We start from the raw sequence: 18,697 nt of genomic DNA, 5'->3' as shown, positions 1-18,697 counted from the left end.
GAAAATCAAGATATGTTCCTTGGTTCCCTGCTTTTTGGAACATGACAAAAGAATTATACAGGGCTACTTGCATAAGGTGGGCTGCAAGTTTCCTGACCGCGCTATAGGGCTGCAGCATTTGGTCTGCAAGGTCCACCCCACCCGTATATTTATTGTACTCCTGTATGCAGACAGGCTTACAGACGGATCCGTTTGTATTATCTATAATAGGGATGCTCAACCTGCGGCCCTCCAGCTGTTGCAAAACTACAACTCCCAGCATACCCTAATAGCTGTAGGCTGTCCAGGCATGCTGGGAATTGTAGTTTTGCAACAGCTGGAGGGCAGCAGGTTGGGCATCCCTGATCTATAACATAGCCAAAACTGATCCGTCTTGAACACCATTGAATGTCAATGGGGGACGGATCAGTTTTCTATTGTGTCAGAGAAAACGGATCCGTCCCCATTGACTTACATTGTGTGCCAGGACGTTTGGCTCAGTTTCGTCAGACGGACACCAAAACGCTGCAGGCAGCGTTTTGGTGTCCTTCTCCAAAGCGGAATGGAGGTGGAACGGAGGCAAACTGATGCATTCTGAGCGGATCCTTATTTATTCAGAATGCATTAAGGGCAAAACTGATCCAAAACGCCAGTGTGCAGGTAGCCTAAGATGTCCCCCTTGCAAAGGCCCTTTATTTCCCCAGACTTCAATTTTTGATTCTCAAAAGGCTTGGGCAGGCCTCTTTGATTGTGGCGTATGGTGCCACATGCCACTGTCTTTCCGACTGAAAGGCACCTGAAATTACTAAATGGGATGGAAGGTCTCTTATAATGAAAGGCTTAAAAAACTGGGCTTGTTCAGCTGGGAAAAAGACGTCTTAGAGGTGATCTCATATACATGTATAAATACATGTGCGGTGAATGCAAAGAACTGGCACAGGATTTATTCATTCCAAAGACTTGACAAAGGACCAGGGAACATTCTTTACATCTGGAGGAGACTATGTAAACATTAGGGCTGCAGCTAACGATTATTTTAGCAATCGAGTATTCTACCGATTAATCGAGTACTCTAATAATAAAGAATGAATTAATAGACTGTTTTCCCATTATAAAAACTCATCAGACCCCCTGCCATCAGTCCCCAACACCCTTCCTTCCCCCCGTGCGATCAGCCCAGGTGCATCAGTTTCCCCCAGTGCCATCAGCTCCGTTCCCCCCAGTGCCATCAGCTCCACTATCCCCCAGTGCTATCAGCTCCCCCCGTGCCATCAGCTCCGTTCCCCCAGTGCCTTCAGCTCTTCCCACCCCAATGCCTTCAGCTCCACTCCCCCAGTGCCTTCAGTATTACCACCCAGTGCCTTCAGTATTACCACCCAGTGCCATCAGCTACACTCCACCTGTGCCTTCAGCATTTCCCACCCAGTGCCATCAGGTCCACTCCGCCAGTGCCATCATCTCTCCCCCCTTGTGCCATCATCTCTCCCCCCCTTGTGCCATCATCTCCCCCCCCCCCCCTTGTGCCATCATCTCTCCCCCCCCTTGTGTCATCATCTCTCCCCCCCTTGTGCCATCATCTCTCCCCCCCTTGTGCCATCATCTCTCCCCCCCTTGTGCCATCATCTCTCCCCCCCTTGTGCCATCATCTCTCCCCCCCTTGTGCCATCATCTCTCCCCCCCTTGTGCCATCATCTCTCCCCCCTTGTGCCATAGTCTCTCCCCCTTGTGCCATAGTCTCTGCTCTCCCTCGTGTCATAGTCTCTGCTCTCCTTGTGCCATCTCTCCCCTAAGGCCAGGCCACACTTCATTTAAACCATGGACGCACGGTCCGTGAAAGCCTGGCCTGCACTCCTTCTGACACCGGGAGTGCACAGCATTATTGGTTGCTATGACGCTGGGCACTCCGAACGCCCAGCGTTAGTCACGCCCCCACCCCCTCGGTGTCACCAACTTACGTTTCCAGCAGGGGCGCCGCCGACACTCCATCGTTCCGCGCTGCTCTGGGCCTGACGTCACACAGCGCGTCAGGTCACGGCGTGGGTACGTCAGGAGGTCAGTGCAGTGTGGGACCACGGACGTACTGTGGAGTGTCCGGAGGCCCCCTGCTGGAAAGGTGAGTATTCAGAGCACAGTGCGGGCCAGTGGGAGACCACAGAGTGGGAGTAATAGCAAGAGCTTCACTCCTACTCCGTGGTTAAGTGACACAAACGAATCCTCGATGCAAAAAATTTGCATCGAGGCTTTTTTGTGTCGAATTACTCGATTTAATAGAGTACTCGTTGCAGCCCTAGTAGACATCAGGACAGGAAAACACACTTTACAGTTCAAGAAATCAAACTATTGAATATTCTTCCCTGAGGACGTAAAGGCGGACACTATGTCAGCATTCAACAACAGGCTAGATGCTTACCTAAGGCTACTTTCACACTCGCGTTTGGTGTGGATCCGTCATGGATCTACACAGACTGATCCGCACCGATAATACAATCGCATGCATCCGTTCAGAACGGATCCGTTTGTATTATCTTTAACATTGCCAAAAACAGATCCGTCTTGAACCCCATTGAAATTCAAAGGGGGATGGATCCGTTTTCTATTGTGCCATATTGTGTCAGTGAAAACGGATCCGTTGCCATTGACTTACATTGTGTGCCAGGACGGATCTGTTTGCCTCCGCATCGTCAGGCGGACACCAAAATGCTGCAAGCAGCGTTTTGGTGTCCTCCTCTAGAGCGGAATGGAGGCAAACTGATGCATTCTTAGCGGATCCTTATCCATTCAGAATGCATTAGGGCAAAACTGATCCGTTTTGGACCGCTTGTGAGAGCCCTGAACGAATCTCACAAACGGAAACCAAAACGCCAGTGTGAAAGTAGCCTAATAGCAAAAGGCATTGAGGGTTATAATTAATCTAACAACTAATGCCATAACATTGATCTGAGAAAGGTGGAACTTCAACCGATATAGCTACGTTTTCTATCTTTTCTCCTAAGATAATAGATAAAGCCACTACTTATTCGTCACCTTGCCTTCTATTCGTCATGCACTGCTCTGTTTCAACCTCCGGCTGACATCTGCAGCACTACTACTCCTATCAGTCTTTTAGTATACGATTTTGTACTATTTCCAATCTGGTGTTTATTGTATCCTACACATATGACAGTAGGATGAGTTCAAGTAACAGTAGCACATATCAGCAAGACTCAATACTGATGTTCCACTTTCTATCAATTTAGATACCATGCGGAAATGTGTGCCTGGGTTTCAATGCCTGTGCTATCCATCCTCTGATGTAATTGTCCATACTTTTTCTTACTGAAGAACGATTAAAATAATACAACGTTGCTTACCACAGTCTGGTGGTTAACCTGTATCACTTCATCACCTGCATGAATCTTCCGGGACATATCAGCTGGCGACTGGGGAGTTGGAAGAAAGGAAAAACAAATCAACGAGAATGCCCAGACCTGTCTTTAGTTGTTTTCTGGAGATTGTTTGTTCTGTTGCAGGTAACTATAACAGCTTTAGAGAATGTATCTGTGGAGCTGTGCCTAGGGAGCGAGCCTGGCTGATGTCATGTTCCAAGAGACAGTATTACAACAAAGTCTTGTATCCCTGGATTATGTTTGTCATTTTTATATTTTCCATTCAAATCATACGATAATGTGTCTCCATTCTTTTAAGCAACACAAACAAATATGCATATTTTACATTTTTTAAACCAGCACCTGGATCTGAAATTGTTATTGCAAGTAATTAAACATTTTGTATAGCCACTGACTTATTAAATAAAATGTATCTATATAGCACCACCTGCTGCTTGTTCCTTTCGTTATTTCTCTGTCCACCTCACTGAGGTGGATGCATATGCTCAGTTCCATCCTTTAGCTGCCAACAGTGCTATCTACTGTTAGAAGCTGTGAGAGTTACAAGAAGAGAGCTACAGCAGCTGCCGGCTCATTGTTTTATTGCTGGTCACGAGGACCGCTCAACATTCAACTGTAGCGCTGTCTTGAGGACGGCGATACATTTGAATGCTGCAGTGGGGCAGTTCACTCTCTTAGGCTAAAGGCCAATAGGAGAGGACGCTGTAGGTTGTGAGATGACATCAACATCATCATGATTGCCGGAACTGGGCTGCTCAGGACTGAGGAGGCCATTGTCTTGTAACACATTGCAGACAGCGGCATGGAGGTAAGTACGTTTGATATTTCTCTTGGATCAGCACTATTGGACGACTATGGGGGTGTGTGTGTGTGTGTGTGTGGGGGGGGGGGGGTATTATTATGGGGGCCAATATGGGGACAACCGTACAACTGGCAGCACTATAAGGGGTGTTTTTTCTACTGAGACCCATTATGGGGGCTTTATTACTACTGGATGCATTTTAGGTGGGCATGATTGCTTCTGTGGCATACTATGGGGGCCTTATTACTACTGACACTATAAGGGTGCATATTTACTACTAGTGCACACTGTTGAGGCTTTAATACTACTGGGGGAATTATGGTGGACTTTTTAACTACTGAGGGGCGCTATGGTAGGCTTTATTACTACTGAGGCATTATGGTGGGCTTTATTACTACTGGGTGGCACTATGGTGGACTTTATTACTACTCGGGGCACTATAGGTCGAATTATTACTATTGTGGGTGGTGTTCTGGTGCGGCTTTGTTACTACTGGGGGACTATGGGCAACATGATTATTAGTATGGACACTTTGGGAGCATTAATACTTTTGGGGCACAATGGTGGACATTATTACTATTGGGGGCACTAATAACAAAGGCACTCTGGGAGATTATTATTATTATTGGTAGGACTTTTGGGAGCACTATTGCTGTGGGCACAATCATTTCTGGGGAACACTATGTTTATGACACTATCACTGTCAGGGGCACTATTTGCTGTGCACAATTATTTTTAAAGGGTACTGTGTGGCATTCATTATTAAAGAAAACACTATCTGTGTGGTACTAGTAATATTAGGGGGCTATCTGTTTCTGATGTATAGTATTGGGGAGCACTGCAGGCACAGTATTAGAGGGGGCAGGATAGGGTGTTCACAAGGTGGGAGGAAGATGAAAAAGTAGGACTCTAAGATGATGAGACACGGCTAAAAGAAGTCATCATGATGACTTGGATAAGATGAGGAAAGAAAACATCTATAATCAGAAGAGATGTCACTGCATGTAATATATATGTAGTATTGTATTCTCCTGTATGTCTGTTAGTGTGAAATGAAATTAAAAAATAATGAAATAAATAATCATCCAATATGAATCCTAATGTGTTTTTTGTCATTCTGACAGAAAGATTAGTGCTCCATGCTGTGCTATTCTTTCTGTCAAATAGAAGGAATAGCTGACAGAGGAATGACCTTATTTTGTTAACATTTAGCATTGTTCACTTCCTTGTGGGTACCTCATTCGAACTTCTTGTCAATAGGGATACTTGATGATTTCTTTGGAAATCACTACTTGTGCAAATGTTTAGTCGTTATTTATCTTTGAACAGTCCTAGTGGTGAATGTTGTGCTTGTCCTTTACACAAAGTAAAACAAACATTCTTCATAAGGCTACAACAAATCCCATAACAACAAGCACAGAATAAAAATGGTACCAGTCTCCTCATTTAATCATGCAATAAGAAGCTGGTATTTAGCAGTCGGATAAAAAAATCATGGGGTCTGTTGGCTGTGAATGAATTCCACCTTTTATCCTGCTGCCTAATTAAAAATAAGCTTTACCTAAAACACCTTCAGCAGACTTTGTATCTGCAAGCAAAGAAGAAAACAAACTCTCTTTTCTTCACATACAACTGGACTTTTCATTACAGCTTGTCCTCTTGTAAAGCTGTAGACATGGGCAATGGCGACGATGGTGGAAAACTTTTGGGTGAAGGAATGTTTCGTAAGAAATAATGATTCACTAGCGTGACTTGGTTGAGCTGATTATAAGAGAACAAACATTTCCTGAATTCCACCAGTCTGTAATGGTCCCTTGAATGGTCCCCTATTATTTGGACAATTATCAGAAATGAACATTCGTATGAACACTTTTGCCCAATAATCAGCCTGTGTAATAGTACCGGCGATCACCTAATGATCGGATGAATTCATTGTATATACTAACAGATAAATCATTGTTTTGGGGCAGCTGATCGTGCTGTGTAAACAGCGATCTGCTGCCCAGACCTTCAAGTCTACGCCATCATTTAGACCAGTTCCTGGCATAGATATCAGTAAATCTTTTGGGCACACTCTATAATTCGCAACCTTTTTACGCCATAATAATGGTCTAAACACTTTGATATTGCCCCTATTTGTGTGCAAAAAATGGCAGAAAAAATGCCACAAATATCGCAGGTGGCCCCCGAAAAAGCAAACTGCTATTCTAGCATTTTGTTTAACTAGTGGTAAAACACCAGAGCCAAATTCATGTGTATAAGGACCCTTTTCGGACTATTCATAGGATTCAGATATATTGGGCAGACTAGATGGGCCAAATGGTTCTTATCTGCCGACACATTCTATGTTTCTATGTTTCTTTTAGTGTTTTTTGTTTGCTATCATGTAGTATAAGTATTTTTAAGCCATGTTTGAATTTCTACCCATACCCCTACACTGCGTGCAGAATTATTAGGCAAATGAGTATTTTGACCACATCATCCTCTTTATGCATGTTGTCTTACTCCAAGCTGTATAGGCTCGAAAGCCTACTACCAATTAAGCATATTAGGTGATGTGCATCTCTGTAATGAGAAGGGGTGTGGTCTAATGACATCAACACCCTATATCAGGTGTGCATAATTATTAGGCAACTTCCTTTCCTTTGGCAAAATGGGTCAAAAGAAGGACTTGACAGGCTCAGAAAAGTCAAAAATAGTGAGATATCTTGCAGAGGGATGCAGCACTCTTAAAATTGCAAAGCTTCTGAAGCGTGATCATCGAACAATCAAGCGTTTCATTCAAAATAGTCAACAGGGTCGCAAGAAGCGTGTGGAAAAACCAAGGCACAAAATAACTGCCCATGAACTGAGAAAAGTCAAGCGTGCAGCTGCCAAGATGCCACTTGCCACCAGTTGGGCCATATTTCAGAGCTGCAACATCACTGGAGTGCCCAAAAGCACAAGGTGTGCAATACTCAGAGACATGGCCAAGGTAAGAAAGGCTGAAAGACGACCACCACTGAACAAGACACACAAGCTGAAACGTCAAGACTGGGCCAAGAAATATCTCAAGACTGATTTTTCTAAGGTTTTATGGACTGATGAAATGAGAGTGAGTCTTGATGGGCCAGATGGATGGGCCCGTGGCTGGATTGGTAAAGGGCAGAGAGCTCCAGTCCGACTCAGACGCCAGCAAGGTGGAGGTGGAGTACTGGTTTGGGCTGGTATCATCAAAGATGAGCTTGTGGGGCCTTTTCGGGTTGAGGATGGAGTCAAGCTCAACTCCCAGTCCTACTGCCAGTTTCTGGAAGACACCTTCTTCAAGCAGTGGTACAGGAAGAAGTCTGCATCCTTCAAGAAAACATGATTTTCATGCAGGACAATGCTCCATCACACGCGTCCAAGTACTCCACAGCGTGGCTGGCAAGAAAGGGTATAAAAGAAGAAAATCTAATGACATGGCCTCCTTGTTCACCTGATCTGAACCCCATTGAGAACCTGTGGTCCATCATCAAATGTGAGATTTACAAGGAGGGAAAACAGTACACCTCTCTGAATAGTGTCTGGGAGGCTGTGGTTGCTGCTGCACGCAATGTTGATGGTGAACAGATCAAAACACTGACAGAATCCATGGATGGCAGGCTTTTGAGTGTCCTTGCAAAGAAAGGTGGCTATATTGGTCACTGATTTGTTTTTGTTTTGTTTTTGAATGTCAGAAATGTATATTTGTGAATGTTGAGATGTTATATTGGTTTCACTGGTATAAATAAATAATTGAAATGGGTATATATTTGTTTTTTGTTAAGTTGCCTAATAATTATGCACAGTAATAGTCACCTGCACACACAGATATCCCCCTAAAATAGCTAAAACTAAAAACAAACTAAAAACTACTTCCAAAAATATTCAGCTTTGATATTAATGAGTTTTTTGGGTTCATTGAGAACATGGTTGTTGTTCAATAATAAAATTAATCCTCAAAAATACAACTTGCCTAATAATTCTGCACTCCCTGTATATAGAGGGGGTCATTTTTTTAAATGAAAACATTAAAAATGCTTCTGAAGTGCCAAGAACAGATCCATTGTGTAGGAAGACATGTGCAGGAAGACATCTGAGCCTTTCATACTGATTATCTATCCCTAGGATAGTATGATTGTGGGAGTATGATTCCCAGCACCCCGTCAATCAGATGAATGCACGGGCTGCAGCGCTCAGGTGAGTGCCACAGGTTCCTCACAATTTACCAAGCACCGTGCTGTTCATTTGATATCGGCCATGCTTGGTATTGCAGCACAGTCCCATTCACTTGAATGGAACTGAGATGCCCATAGGCCATGTGACCAATGAACGTGACGTAGTTGGCCTAGAAAAAGGCACCGGCTGATCGGCAAGGGTGCCAAACACTGCATGTAATTTTATGTTGGTGAAGCAGCTATATACACTGCCTGTCCCAAAAAAAAGTCGCCACCTGGATTTAACTAAGCAAATAGTTACGAGCCTCCTACTGGATAATTACTGCATAGGCGATTATCTTTCAGCTGGCAATAAGTTATTTAACCCCAACTGGTGCAATGAGTTGCCTCTTATTTCTCAACCTCTTCAGGACACATGACGTACCGGTACGGCATGTTGTCCTGGTACTTAAGGACAAATGACGTACCGGTACGTCATGTGTATTTCCGATCACCGCCGCCTGGCGGGCAGTGATCGGAACCCGGTGCCTGCTCAAATCATTGAGCAGGCACCTTGGCTAAATGCGCGGGGGAGTCCCGTGACCCCACCGTGTCGGCGATCGCCGCAAACCGAAGGTCAATTCAGACCTGCGGTTTGCGGCGGCGATCGGCGGTGCCATCGGGTCCCCATGGGGCTGTAGGGGGGACCCGATGGCATGGAAGGCATAGCGCTGCCTTCCGGTGACAAGCTTGTGAGATCCAGCCCCCTGGAATGCATTGTAAAGGGATTAGACCCCCAAAAGTTCAAGTCCCAAAGTGGGATAAAAAATAAAGTGAAAAAAAAGTTGAAAAAATAAATTGAAAAAAAAGTTGAAAAAATAAAGTTCCCCCCCCCCCCCCAAAAATTTAAAGTTTCAAGTAAAAATAAACAAAAACGTCATTTTCCCCAAATAAAGTTAAAAAAAATTGGTAAAAAATAGGGGTAAAAATACCACATGATCTAACCTGTCAGATGAATGTTGTAAATAACAAAAAATGAAAACGGTGCCAAAACAGCTATTTCTTGTTACCTTGCCTCACAAAAAGTGTAATATAGAGCAACCAAAAATCATATGTACCCTAAACTAGTACCAACAAAACTTCCACCCTATCCCTTAGTTTCTAAAATGGGGTAACTTTTGAAATTGTGAAATTTCATCTCCATTTGCCAATAACTTTTGTGGAACACCTAAAGGGTTAACGACGTTTGTAAAATCAGTTTTGAATACCTTGAGGGATGTCGTTTCTTAGATGGGTCACTTTTATGGAGTTTCTACTCTAGGGTTGCGTCAGGGGGGCTTCAAATGGGACATGGTGTAAAAAAAAACAGTCCAGCAAAATCTGCCTTCCAAAAACCGTATGGCATTCCTTTTCTTCTGCGACCTGCCGTGTGCCCGTACAGTAGTTTACGACCACATATGGGGTGTTTCTGTAAACTACAGAATCAGGGCCATAAATATTGAGTTTTGTTTGGCTGTTAACCCTTGCTTTGTAAAAGTAAAAAATATATTAAAATGGAAAATCTGCCAAAAAAGTGAAATTTTGAAATTGTATCTCTATTCTCCATTAATTCTTGTGGAACACCTAAAGGGTTAACAAAGTTTGTAAAATCAGTTTTGAATACCTTGAGGGGTGTAGTTTCTAGAATGGGGTAATTTTTGGGTGGTTTCTATTATGTAAGCCTCGCAAAGTGACTTCAGACCTGAACTGGTCCCTAAGGTAAACTTCTAAGCCTTGTAACATCCCCAAAAAATAAAATATCATTCCCAAAATGATCCAAACATGAAGTAGACATATGGGGAATGTAAAGTAATAACTATTTTTGGAGGTATTACTATGTATTATAGAAGTAGAGAAATTGAAACTTGGAAATTTGCAATTTTTTTTAAAAGTTTTGGTAAATTTGGTATTTTTTCATAAATAAAAATTAATTTTTTTGACTTCATTTTACCAGTGTCATAAGTACAATATGTGACAGAAAAAAAATCTCAGAATGGCCTGGATAAGTCAAAGAGTTTTAAAGTTATCACCACTTAAAGTGACACTGGTCAGATTTGCAAAAAATGGCCTGGTCCTTAAGGTGAAATAAGGCTGTGTACTAAAGGGGTTAAACAACCATGTCGAAAGACACATCTCGTGGTCGTGGAAAAGATGTTAGTCTGTTTGAGAAGGGTCAAATCATTGGCATGTATCAAGCAGAGAAAACATCTAGGAGATTGCAGAAACTGCTAAAATTGGGTTAAGAACTGTCCAACACATTATTAAAAACTGGAAGGATAGTGGGGACCCATCGTATTCGAGGAAGAAATGTGGCGGGGAAAAAAATCATGAATCACTTAAACGTTTGGTGATCACTTAAACGTTTGGTGAAATCAAATCGAAGAAAAACAACAGTAGAACTCAGGGCTATGTTTAATAGTGACAGTAAGAGCATTTCCACATGCACAATGCAAAAGGAACTTAAGGGATTGGGACTGAACAGCCATGTAGCCGTAAGAAAACCACTAATCAGTGAGGCAAACCAGAAAAAAAGGCTCCAATTTGCTAGGGAGCATAAAGATTGGACTCTGGAGCAATGGAAGAAGGTCATGTGGTCTGATAAGTCCAGATTTACCCTGTTCCAGAGGGTAAGAGAGGCAGATGTAGTGATGCACCCATCATGCCTAGTGCCTACTGTACAAACCTGTGGGGGCAGTGCTATGATTTGGGGTTGCTTCAGTTGGTCAGTAGGTTCAGCAACAGTATGGCCCCTTTCACACGGGCGAGTATTCCGCGCGGGTGCAATGTGCGAGTTGAACGCATTTCACCCGCACTGAATCCTGACCCATTCATTTCTATGGGGCTGTGCACACGAGCGGTGATTTTCACTCATCACTTGTGCGTTGCGTGAAAATCGCAGCATGCTCCTCTTTGTGCGTTTTTCACGTAACGCAGGCCCCATAGAAATGAATGGGGTTGCGTGAAAATCGCAAGCATCCGCAAGCAAGTGCGGATGTGGTGTGATTTTCACGCACGGTTGCTAGGTGACGATCGGGACCTTTGATGACCTAGTGATGGATCATGTGACGGACCATGTGATGAGCGTAGTGACGTCATCAAAGGTCCTATTCCTCACAGAACAAGACAGAAGAGATGCCGTCTGCGCGAACAAGTGGATTAAGGCGAGTTAAATATTTTTATATTTTTTTTTAACCCCTCCAGCCCTATTGTACTATGCATTCTGTATTCAGAAAGCTATTATTTTCCGTTATAACCATGTTATAAGGGAAAATAATACAATCTACACTACAACTAACCCAAACATGGACTTCTGTGAAGAAGTTCGGGTCTGGGTACCACAGTCAGTTTTTTATTACGCGCGTGCAAAACACATTGCACCCGGCCGATAAAAACTGAACATCGGAACGCAATCGCAGTCAAAACTGACTGCAATTGTGTACCTACTCGCGCGGGTTTGTCGCAATGCACCGGGACGCATCCGGACACGCTCGTCTGCAAGGGGCCTATGTACTCCAAGAATGAGGTCAGCCGACTACCTTAACATACTGAATGACCAGGTTATTCCATCAAGGGATTCTTTTTTCCCCTGATGGCACGGGCATATTCCAAGATGACAGTGCCAGGATTAATCGGGCTCAAATTGTTAAAGAGTGGTTCAGGGAGCATGAGACATCATTTTCACACATGGATTGGCCACCACAGAGTCCAGACCTTAACCCCATTGAGAATCTTTGGGATGTGTTGGAGAAGGCTTTGCAACGGGAAGTGTATGTAAAAGGTCTTTTTGATCCTTTTCATAGCAGTGTTCATACATTTTAAGACAGGCAACTAAAGTAATAACTGAAATGTGTCACTACAGTACCAAAAAAGATTGTCAAAATTAGGGTTATTTAGAAAAAAGGGACTAAGGGGCGATCTAAGAACCATGTATAAATATATCAGGGGTCAGTACAGAGATCTCTCCCATCATCTATTTATCCCCAGGACTGTGACTGTGACGAGGGGACATCCTCTGCGTCTGGAGGAAAGAAGGTTTGTACACAAACATAGAAGAGGATTCTTTACGGTAAAAGCAGTGAGACTATGGAACTCTCTGCCTGAGGAAGTGGTGATGGTGAATTCACTAAAAGAGTTCAAGAGGGGCCTGGATGTATTTCTGGAGTGTAATAATATTACAGGCTATAGTTACTAGAGAGGGGTCGTTGATCCAGGGAGATATTCTGATTGGAGTCAGGAAGGCTTTTTTTCCCCTAAAATGAAGACCATTGGCTTCTACCTCACAGATTTTTTGCCTTCCTTTGGATCAACTTGCAGGGTGACAGGCCGTACTGGATGCATTTTTTTTTTCAGTCTTACAAAGTATATTACTATTTTACCAAGATTCCAAATCATTTGTAATAAATCTCCGAGCAACAGAGACTGTTAGGCTACATGCACACAACAGTGGAAAAAAAAACATCCATTAAAAACGGACACGCTGTCAGTTTTTCATGGTCATTTTTCAGCCATTTGTGCATTCATTTTCTGTCTGTCTGTCTATTTTTAATGGCTATTTTTCAAAAAAAATTCTTGGCCACTAAAAATGGGCATGAAAAAATAGATGAATTTCATTGGCTTTTTTTATAAAGATTCCAACCCCTGCCGTGCCCTCAGTACACATAATGGCCCCCAGCAGTAATAATGTCTCTCATAGTTGCCCCTATTTGTAATAATGTCCCCCATAGTGGCCCCAGCATTAGTAATGTCTCCCATAGTGGCCCCCAGCAGTTATATTGTCTCCCATTGTGCCCCCAAGAATTAGTAATGTCGCCCATAGAGGCCCCCAGCTGTAATTTTTAGCAAAAAATTAAATAAAAAAATACTCACCTCATCCACGCGTAGAGGTAGTCGTTCCTCTCGTCATCGACTTGCGCTCAGTGTGATGACGTCCCTCCGTGCTCCCAGTATGAGCGCATAGTGACGTCATCATGCTGAGCGCAGGCCCTTAGGCAGGTCCTTTTCAATCAAGAGATGAGTGACTGCCGCTGCGCGTGCAAGTGGCCAAGGTGAGTGTTTTTTTTTTTTGTTTTTTTTTAAACCTCTAAAAGGCCATATTGTTCTAGTATAATGTTTTGAACGGCCGTTAGACGGGTGCACTCCTGTCTAAGGCCTCCTGCACACGAACGTTGTGTGCACCCGTGGCCGTTGTGCCGTTTTCCGTTTTTTTTCGCGGACCCATTGACTTTCAATGGGTCCGTGGAAAGAACGGAAAATGCACCGTTTTGCAGCCGCATCCGTGATCCGTGTTTCATGGCCGTGAAAAAAATATGACCTGTCCTATTTTTTTCACGGCCAACGGTTCACGGACCCATTCAAGTCAATGGGTCCGTGAAAGAACACGGATGCACACAAGATTGGCATCCGTGTCCGTGATCCGTGGCCGTAGGTTAGTTTTTATACAGACGGATCCGAAGATCCGTCTGCATAAAGCTTTTTCAAAGCTGAGTTTTCACTTCGTGAAAACTCAGAACCGACAGTATATTCTAACACAGAAGCGTTCCCATGGTGATGGGGACGCTTCTAGTTAGAATACACTACAAACTGTGTACAAGACTGCCCCCTGCTGCCTGGCAGCACCCGATCTCTTACAGGGGGCCGTGATCAGCACAATTAACCCCTTCAGGTGCGGCACCTGAAAGGGTTAATTGTACTATCATATCCCCCTGTAAGAGATCAGGGCTGCCAGGCAGCAGGGGGCAGACCCCCCCCCCCCCTCCCCAGTTTGAATATCATTGGTGGCCAGTGCGGCCCCCCCCCCTCCCTCTATTGTAATTATTCGTTGGTGGCACAGTGTGCGCCCCCCCCCTCCCTCCCTCTATTGTAATTATTCGTTGGTGGCACAGTGTGCGCCCCCCCTCCCCCCCTCTATTGTAATAATTCGTTGGTGGCACAGTGTGCGCCCCCCATCGGCCCCCCCTCCCTCTATAGCATTAACAACATTGGTGGCCAGTGTGCGGCCTCCCATCTCCCCCCCCCCCATCATTGGTGGCAGCGGAGTTCCGATCGGTAACCATGGCAACCAGGACGCTGGTTGCCATGGTTACTTAGCAATAGTACAATAGTAGAAGATTCATACTTACCGGCTGCTGCGATGCTCGTGTCCGGCCGGGAGCTCCATCTACTGGTAAGTGTCATTGCTAAATGAACTGTCACTTACCAGTAGGAGGAGCTCCCGGCCGGAAGCAGACATCGCAGCTCCCAGGTAAGTATGAATCTTTTACTATTGTACTATTGCTAGTAACCCGCTGCCACCAATGATCGGGGGGGGGGTAGATGGGAGGCCGCACACTGGCCACCAATGTTGTTAATGCTATAGAGGGAGGGGGGCCAATGGGGGGCGCACACTGTGCCACCAACGATTACAATAGAGGGAGGAAGGGGGGGGGGGGGGGGCGCACACTGTGCCACCAACGAATTATTACAATAGAGGGAGGAAGGGGGGGGGGGCGCACACTGTGCCACCAACGATTTATTACAATAGAGGGAGGAAGGGGGGGGGGGGGCCGCACTGGCCACCAATGATATTCAAACTGGGGGGGGGGGGGGGGGGGGGGGTCTGCCCCCTGCTGCCTGGCAGCCCTGATCTCTTACAGGGGGATATGATAGCACAATTAACCCCTTCAGGTGCGGCACCTGAAGGGTTAATTGTGCTGATCACAGCCCCCTGTAAGAGATCGGATGCTGCTAGGCAGCAGGGGGCAGTCATGTACACAGTTTGTAGTATATTCTAACTAGAAGCGTCCCCATCACCATGGGAACGCCTCTGTGTTAGAATATACTGTCGGAAATGAGGTTTCACGATCTAACTCATATCCGACAGTATATTCTAACATAGAGGCGTTCCCATGGTGATGGGGACGCTTCAAGTTAAAATATACCATCGGATTGGAGAAAACTCCGATCCGATGGTATAAAAGGGACTCCAGACTTTACATTGAAAGTCAATGGGGACGGATCCGTTTGAAATGGCACCATATTGTGTCAACGTCAAACGGATCCGTCCCCATTGACTTGCATTGTAATTCAGGACGGATCCGTTTGGCTCCGCACGGCCAGGCGGACACCAAAACGACTTTTTTTTCATGTCCGTGGATCCTCCAAAAATCAAGGAAGACCCACGGACGAAAAAACGGTCACGGATCACGGAAAAACGGGACCCGTTTTTGCGGACCGCAAAAAAATACGTTCGTGTGCAGGAGGCCTAAGCGGCAGTTAAAAATGGTCCAATTGATTTCAATGAGGTCTGTCAGGCCGTGAAAACAGGCAAAAAATAGAACATGTCCTATTTTTGATGGCCGATATTCACTGGCTGTTAAAATAGAAACGGCCATGTGAATACTCCCATAGAGTTTCAGTCGTGTACATGTAGCCTTATACACTAGTTAAATTAGGAGACAGCTGCAACAGATTTCACTTACATTTTCTGTAGTTCCTGTAATGACATGCAGCCCATCATATGTGGATTTGATATACATTCCCTAGGGAGAGGAAAAATAGCTAATGGTCACATACATCCTAATAAAAATATGAAAACATTAAACTGCATTCTTCTGGAAACAAAAAAAATATAAAAACCGGTACTGAAGGCTATAGTAATGGAAACATTTGTGTAAGGGATTTCAGGCTGTTAAAGTTCCACATCTGGGCTTGATTTTAAAAGAATGTAAGCCATTTTTTGTATTTATTAGTAATATTTTATCTAAGAAGCAGCCTTGTGTATTTTGCCTACATCATACAGGACAAAACTACCTAACCCATAACCCAATGTTTCCAGAAAAGTTATACAAGTTTTCATGGAGGTCTAGAGCCACATCCAAGCCCGATAGCACTCCATGTGACCTACCAGTAGAGAATTCATCAGAGCAATTCTTATCTTCTATCTGAGATATAGCTGCAATAATACATACATATATTTGTATGACTGATAGTCTTAAATCTCTTGGCATGCTAAAAATATGTAAAACTGTAAAATTGTGGTGTCAAGATACAATCACTTGATGGTCTAGGTTTTCCGGGACTTGGATATGGATGACCTATCCTCAGGATAGGTCATCAATATCTGATCAGTGGAGGTCTGACTCCTGACGCCCCCGCCAATCAGCTGTTGGAAGGAGCCGCTGCACTTAGGCAATGCAGCTCCCTGCTTCCTCAGCCGGTGAGGTCACGTCCGTCAGTCACATGGCCTTTATGCAGCTCAGTCTGATTCAAGTGAATAGCTTTGCAAGCTATGGAGACCACAGCACCCAACTGACTGTCCCTTCAAACAGATGTCCAGCTAGGGTTCTAGTAGTTGGACTCACACAGATCCTATATTGATATCTGAGTTTCAGAAAACCCCCTTTAAAAAACAGCTATACTTAGATTCCTTCATGCCCACTGATCCATGTAGTTTAAAGCAGAAAATCACTATCATAGGGTGTAAAGCTGGAAAGCCCGAGGCTGCACAACTGAGACATTCTGATGACATTTCCCGTTTTGATTTCTGTCAGATGGAGCAATGCCTGACCTACGTTTTATCCTTTTGGCAATCTTTTGGACATAGCAAAAATGGTGAGTCCGAGGTTGAGCTTTTCTTGTTTGTACAATTGAAACTGTGCTGTTGCATTTTGTGGGTACAGCATCTTGTAATCTCCTGGCATATTACACCGGCTGAGGAGCAATGCTATGTACTTACCAACCCTTCCCCGGGTCTAATATTAGTTAGGACGACTTCCCCCAGACAGGCACTTTGACTTGTTAAAGGGTCTGTGGTAAATCGGTACGTTTTGTCACATATTCCATTTAGAACTTTAGACTGCAAGAAAATAAAAAACAGATAATAGTTTGGCATTACTCTAACAGAATATCATTATCTGCTCCTCAGCATTATTCCTCTTCATACAATAAGCTCCACAGCACAGCCTTTTCTCATATTTTACTGCTTCATCTGGTTGGAAAGTGCTGTCTTATCCTTATTATTACTGAATGTTCTCACTCTACTCTCTAGGATGTTCATACAGGTTCTAGTTACTTTAAAGTTCTTATTTAGCATGATATTTTCTTACCAGACATTAAAGAAAAGTCTGATCTAACATTAAACAGGCAATGCAAAAATACAAAGAAACGTCAAAGGCAAAACTTTCTTAGTAAACTGGCTTGTCAGTGAAAAACTATTCTGCTAATTGGACTTCACTGAGAAATTCTCCATCCATCAAAAGAATATCTACTACGTCCAAGTGAGTTGGAAATGAAGATTAAACGCTTGCAAAGATGAGATCACCTTGCCTTCTTTCAGCAGTCAAGAGTCAAATTAAGCAACACATCAAAATGGAAATCTATAAATAGTTTAGTACATAGGAATCACTTTTACATACTGAACGGTATCAGGAGGAATAAATCACATTGTATGTCTTCTGTTTAATGGGGCAAAGCGGATTTAGGCATTTTTATGAATTCATGTAGTAAACAATGGTTCCGCTGGAAGACAGACTGTCAGAATAGTAAAGGGTAGCGCTTCATTGTACAACTCCCCAAGTAGCGTACGTAGTTCAAGGTAAAATAAGACTGAGATTATTAATCCCTGACCAGAGGTTCTCGGTGCAGACATGGCAACTTCTTATATCCTATAGATAAATGCCATCTTCTTACTTCATTCTACTAGTAATATTGTATCTATCTATCATATACCTATCTATCATATACCTATCTATCATATACCCATCTATCATATACCCATCTATCATATACCCATCTATCATATACCTATCTATCATATACCTATCTATCTATCTATCTATCATATACCTATCTATCTATCTATCATATACCTATCTATCTATCTATCTATCATATACCTATCTATCTATCATATACCCATCTATCATATACCTATCTATCTATCTATCTATCTATCATATACCTATCTATCTATCATATACCCATCTATCATATACCTATCTATCATATACCCATCTATCATATACCCATCTATCATATACCCATCTATCATATACCCATCTATCATATACCTATCTATCATATACCCATCTATCATATACCCATCTATCATATACCTATCTATCATATACCTATCTATCATATACCTATCTATCTATCTATCATATACCCATCTATCATATACCCATCTATCATATACCTATCTATCATATACCTATCTATCATATACCTATCTATCTATCTATCATATACCTATCTATCATATACCTATCTATCATATACCTATCTATCTATCTATCTATCATATACCCATCTATCATATACCTATCTATCATATACCCATCTATCATATACCCATC

General features: G+C 43.4%; 1 protein-coding gene across 3 annotated transcripts in view; it reads right to left on the bottom strand.

Moving 5' to 3' along the window:
* Positions 1–18,697, bottom strand: part of CNKSR3 (CNKSR family member 3) — a 151,624-nt gene that overhangs the window by 26,199 nt on the left and 106,728 nt on the right. For all 3 annotated transcript variants that reach the window (XM_040429392.1, XM_040429394.1, XM_040429393.1), the window contains exons 6-8: positions 17,077–17,196; positions 15,821–15,880; positions 3,330–3,398 (exon numbers count right to left, since the gene is read on the bottom strand). In XM_040429392.1, coding sequence (XP_040285326.1) covers positions 3,330–3,398; positions 15,821–15,880; positions 17,077–17,196 — 249 coding nt within the window. The remainder of the gene's footprint in view (positions 1–3,329; positions 3,399–15,820; positions 15,881–17,076; positions 17,197–18,697) is intronic.

Source organism: Bufo bufo, chromosome 4, assembly GCF_905171765.1.
Source record: "Bufo bufo chromosome 4, aBufBuf1.1, whole genome shotgun sequence".
In the NCBI taxonomy this organism is placed as follows: domain Eukaryota; kingdom Metazoa; phylum Chordata; class Amphibia; order Anura; family Bufonidae; genus Bufo; species Bufo bufo.
This window is presented reverse-complemented; position numbering and strand designations above follow the sequence as displayed.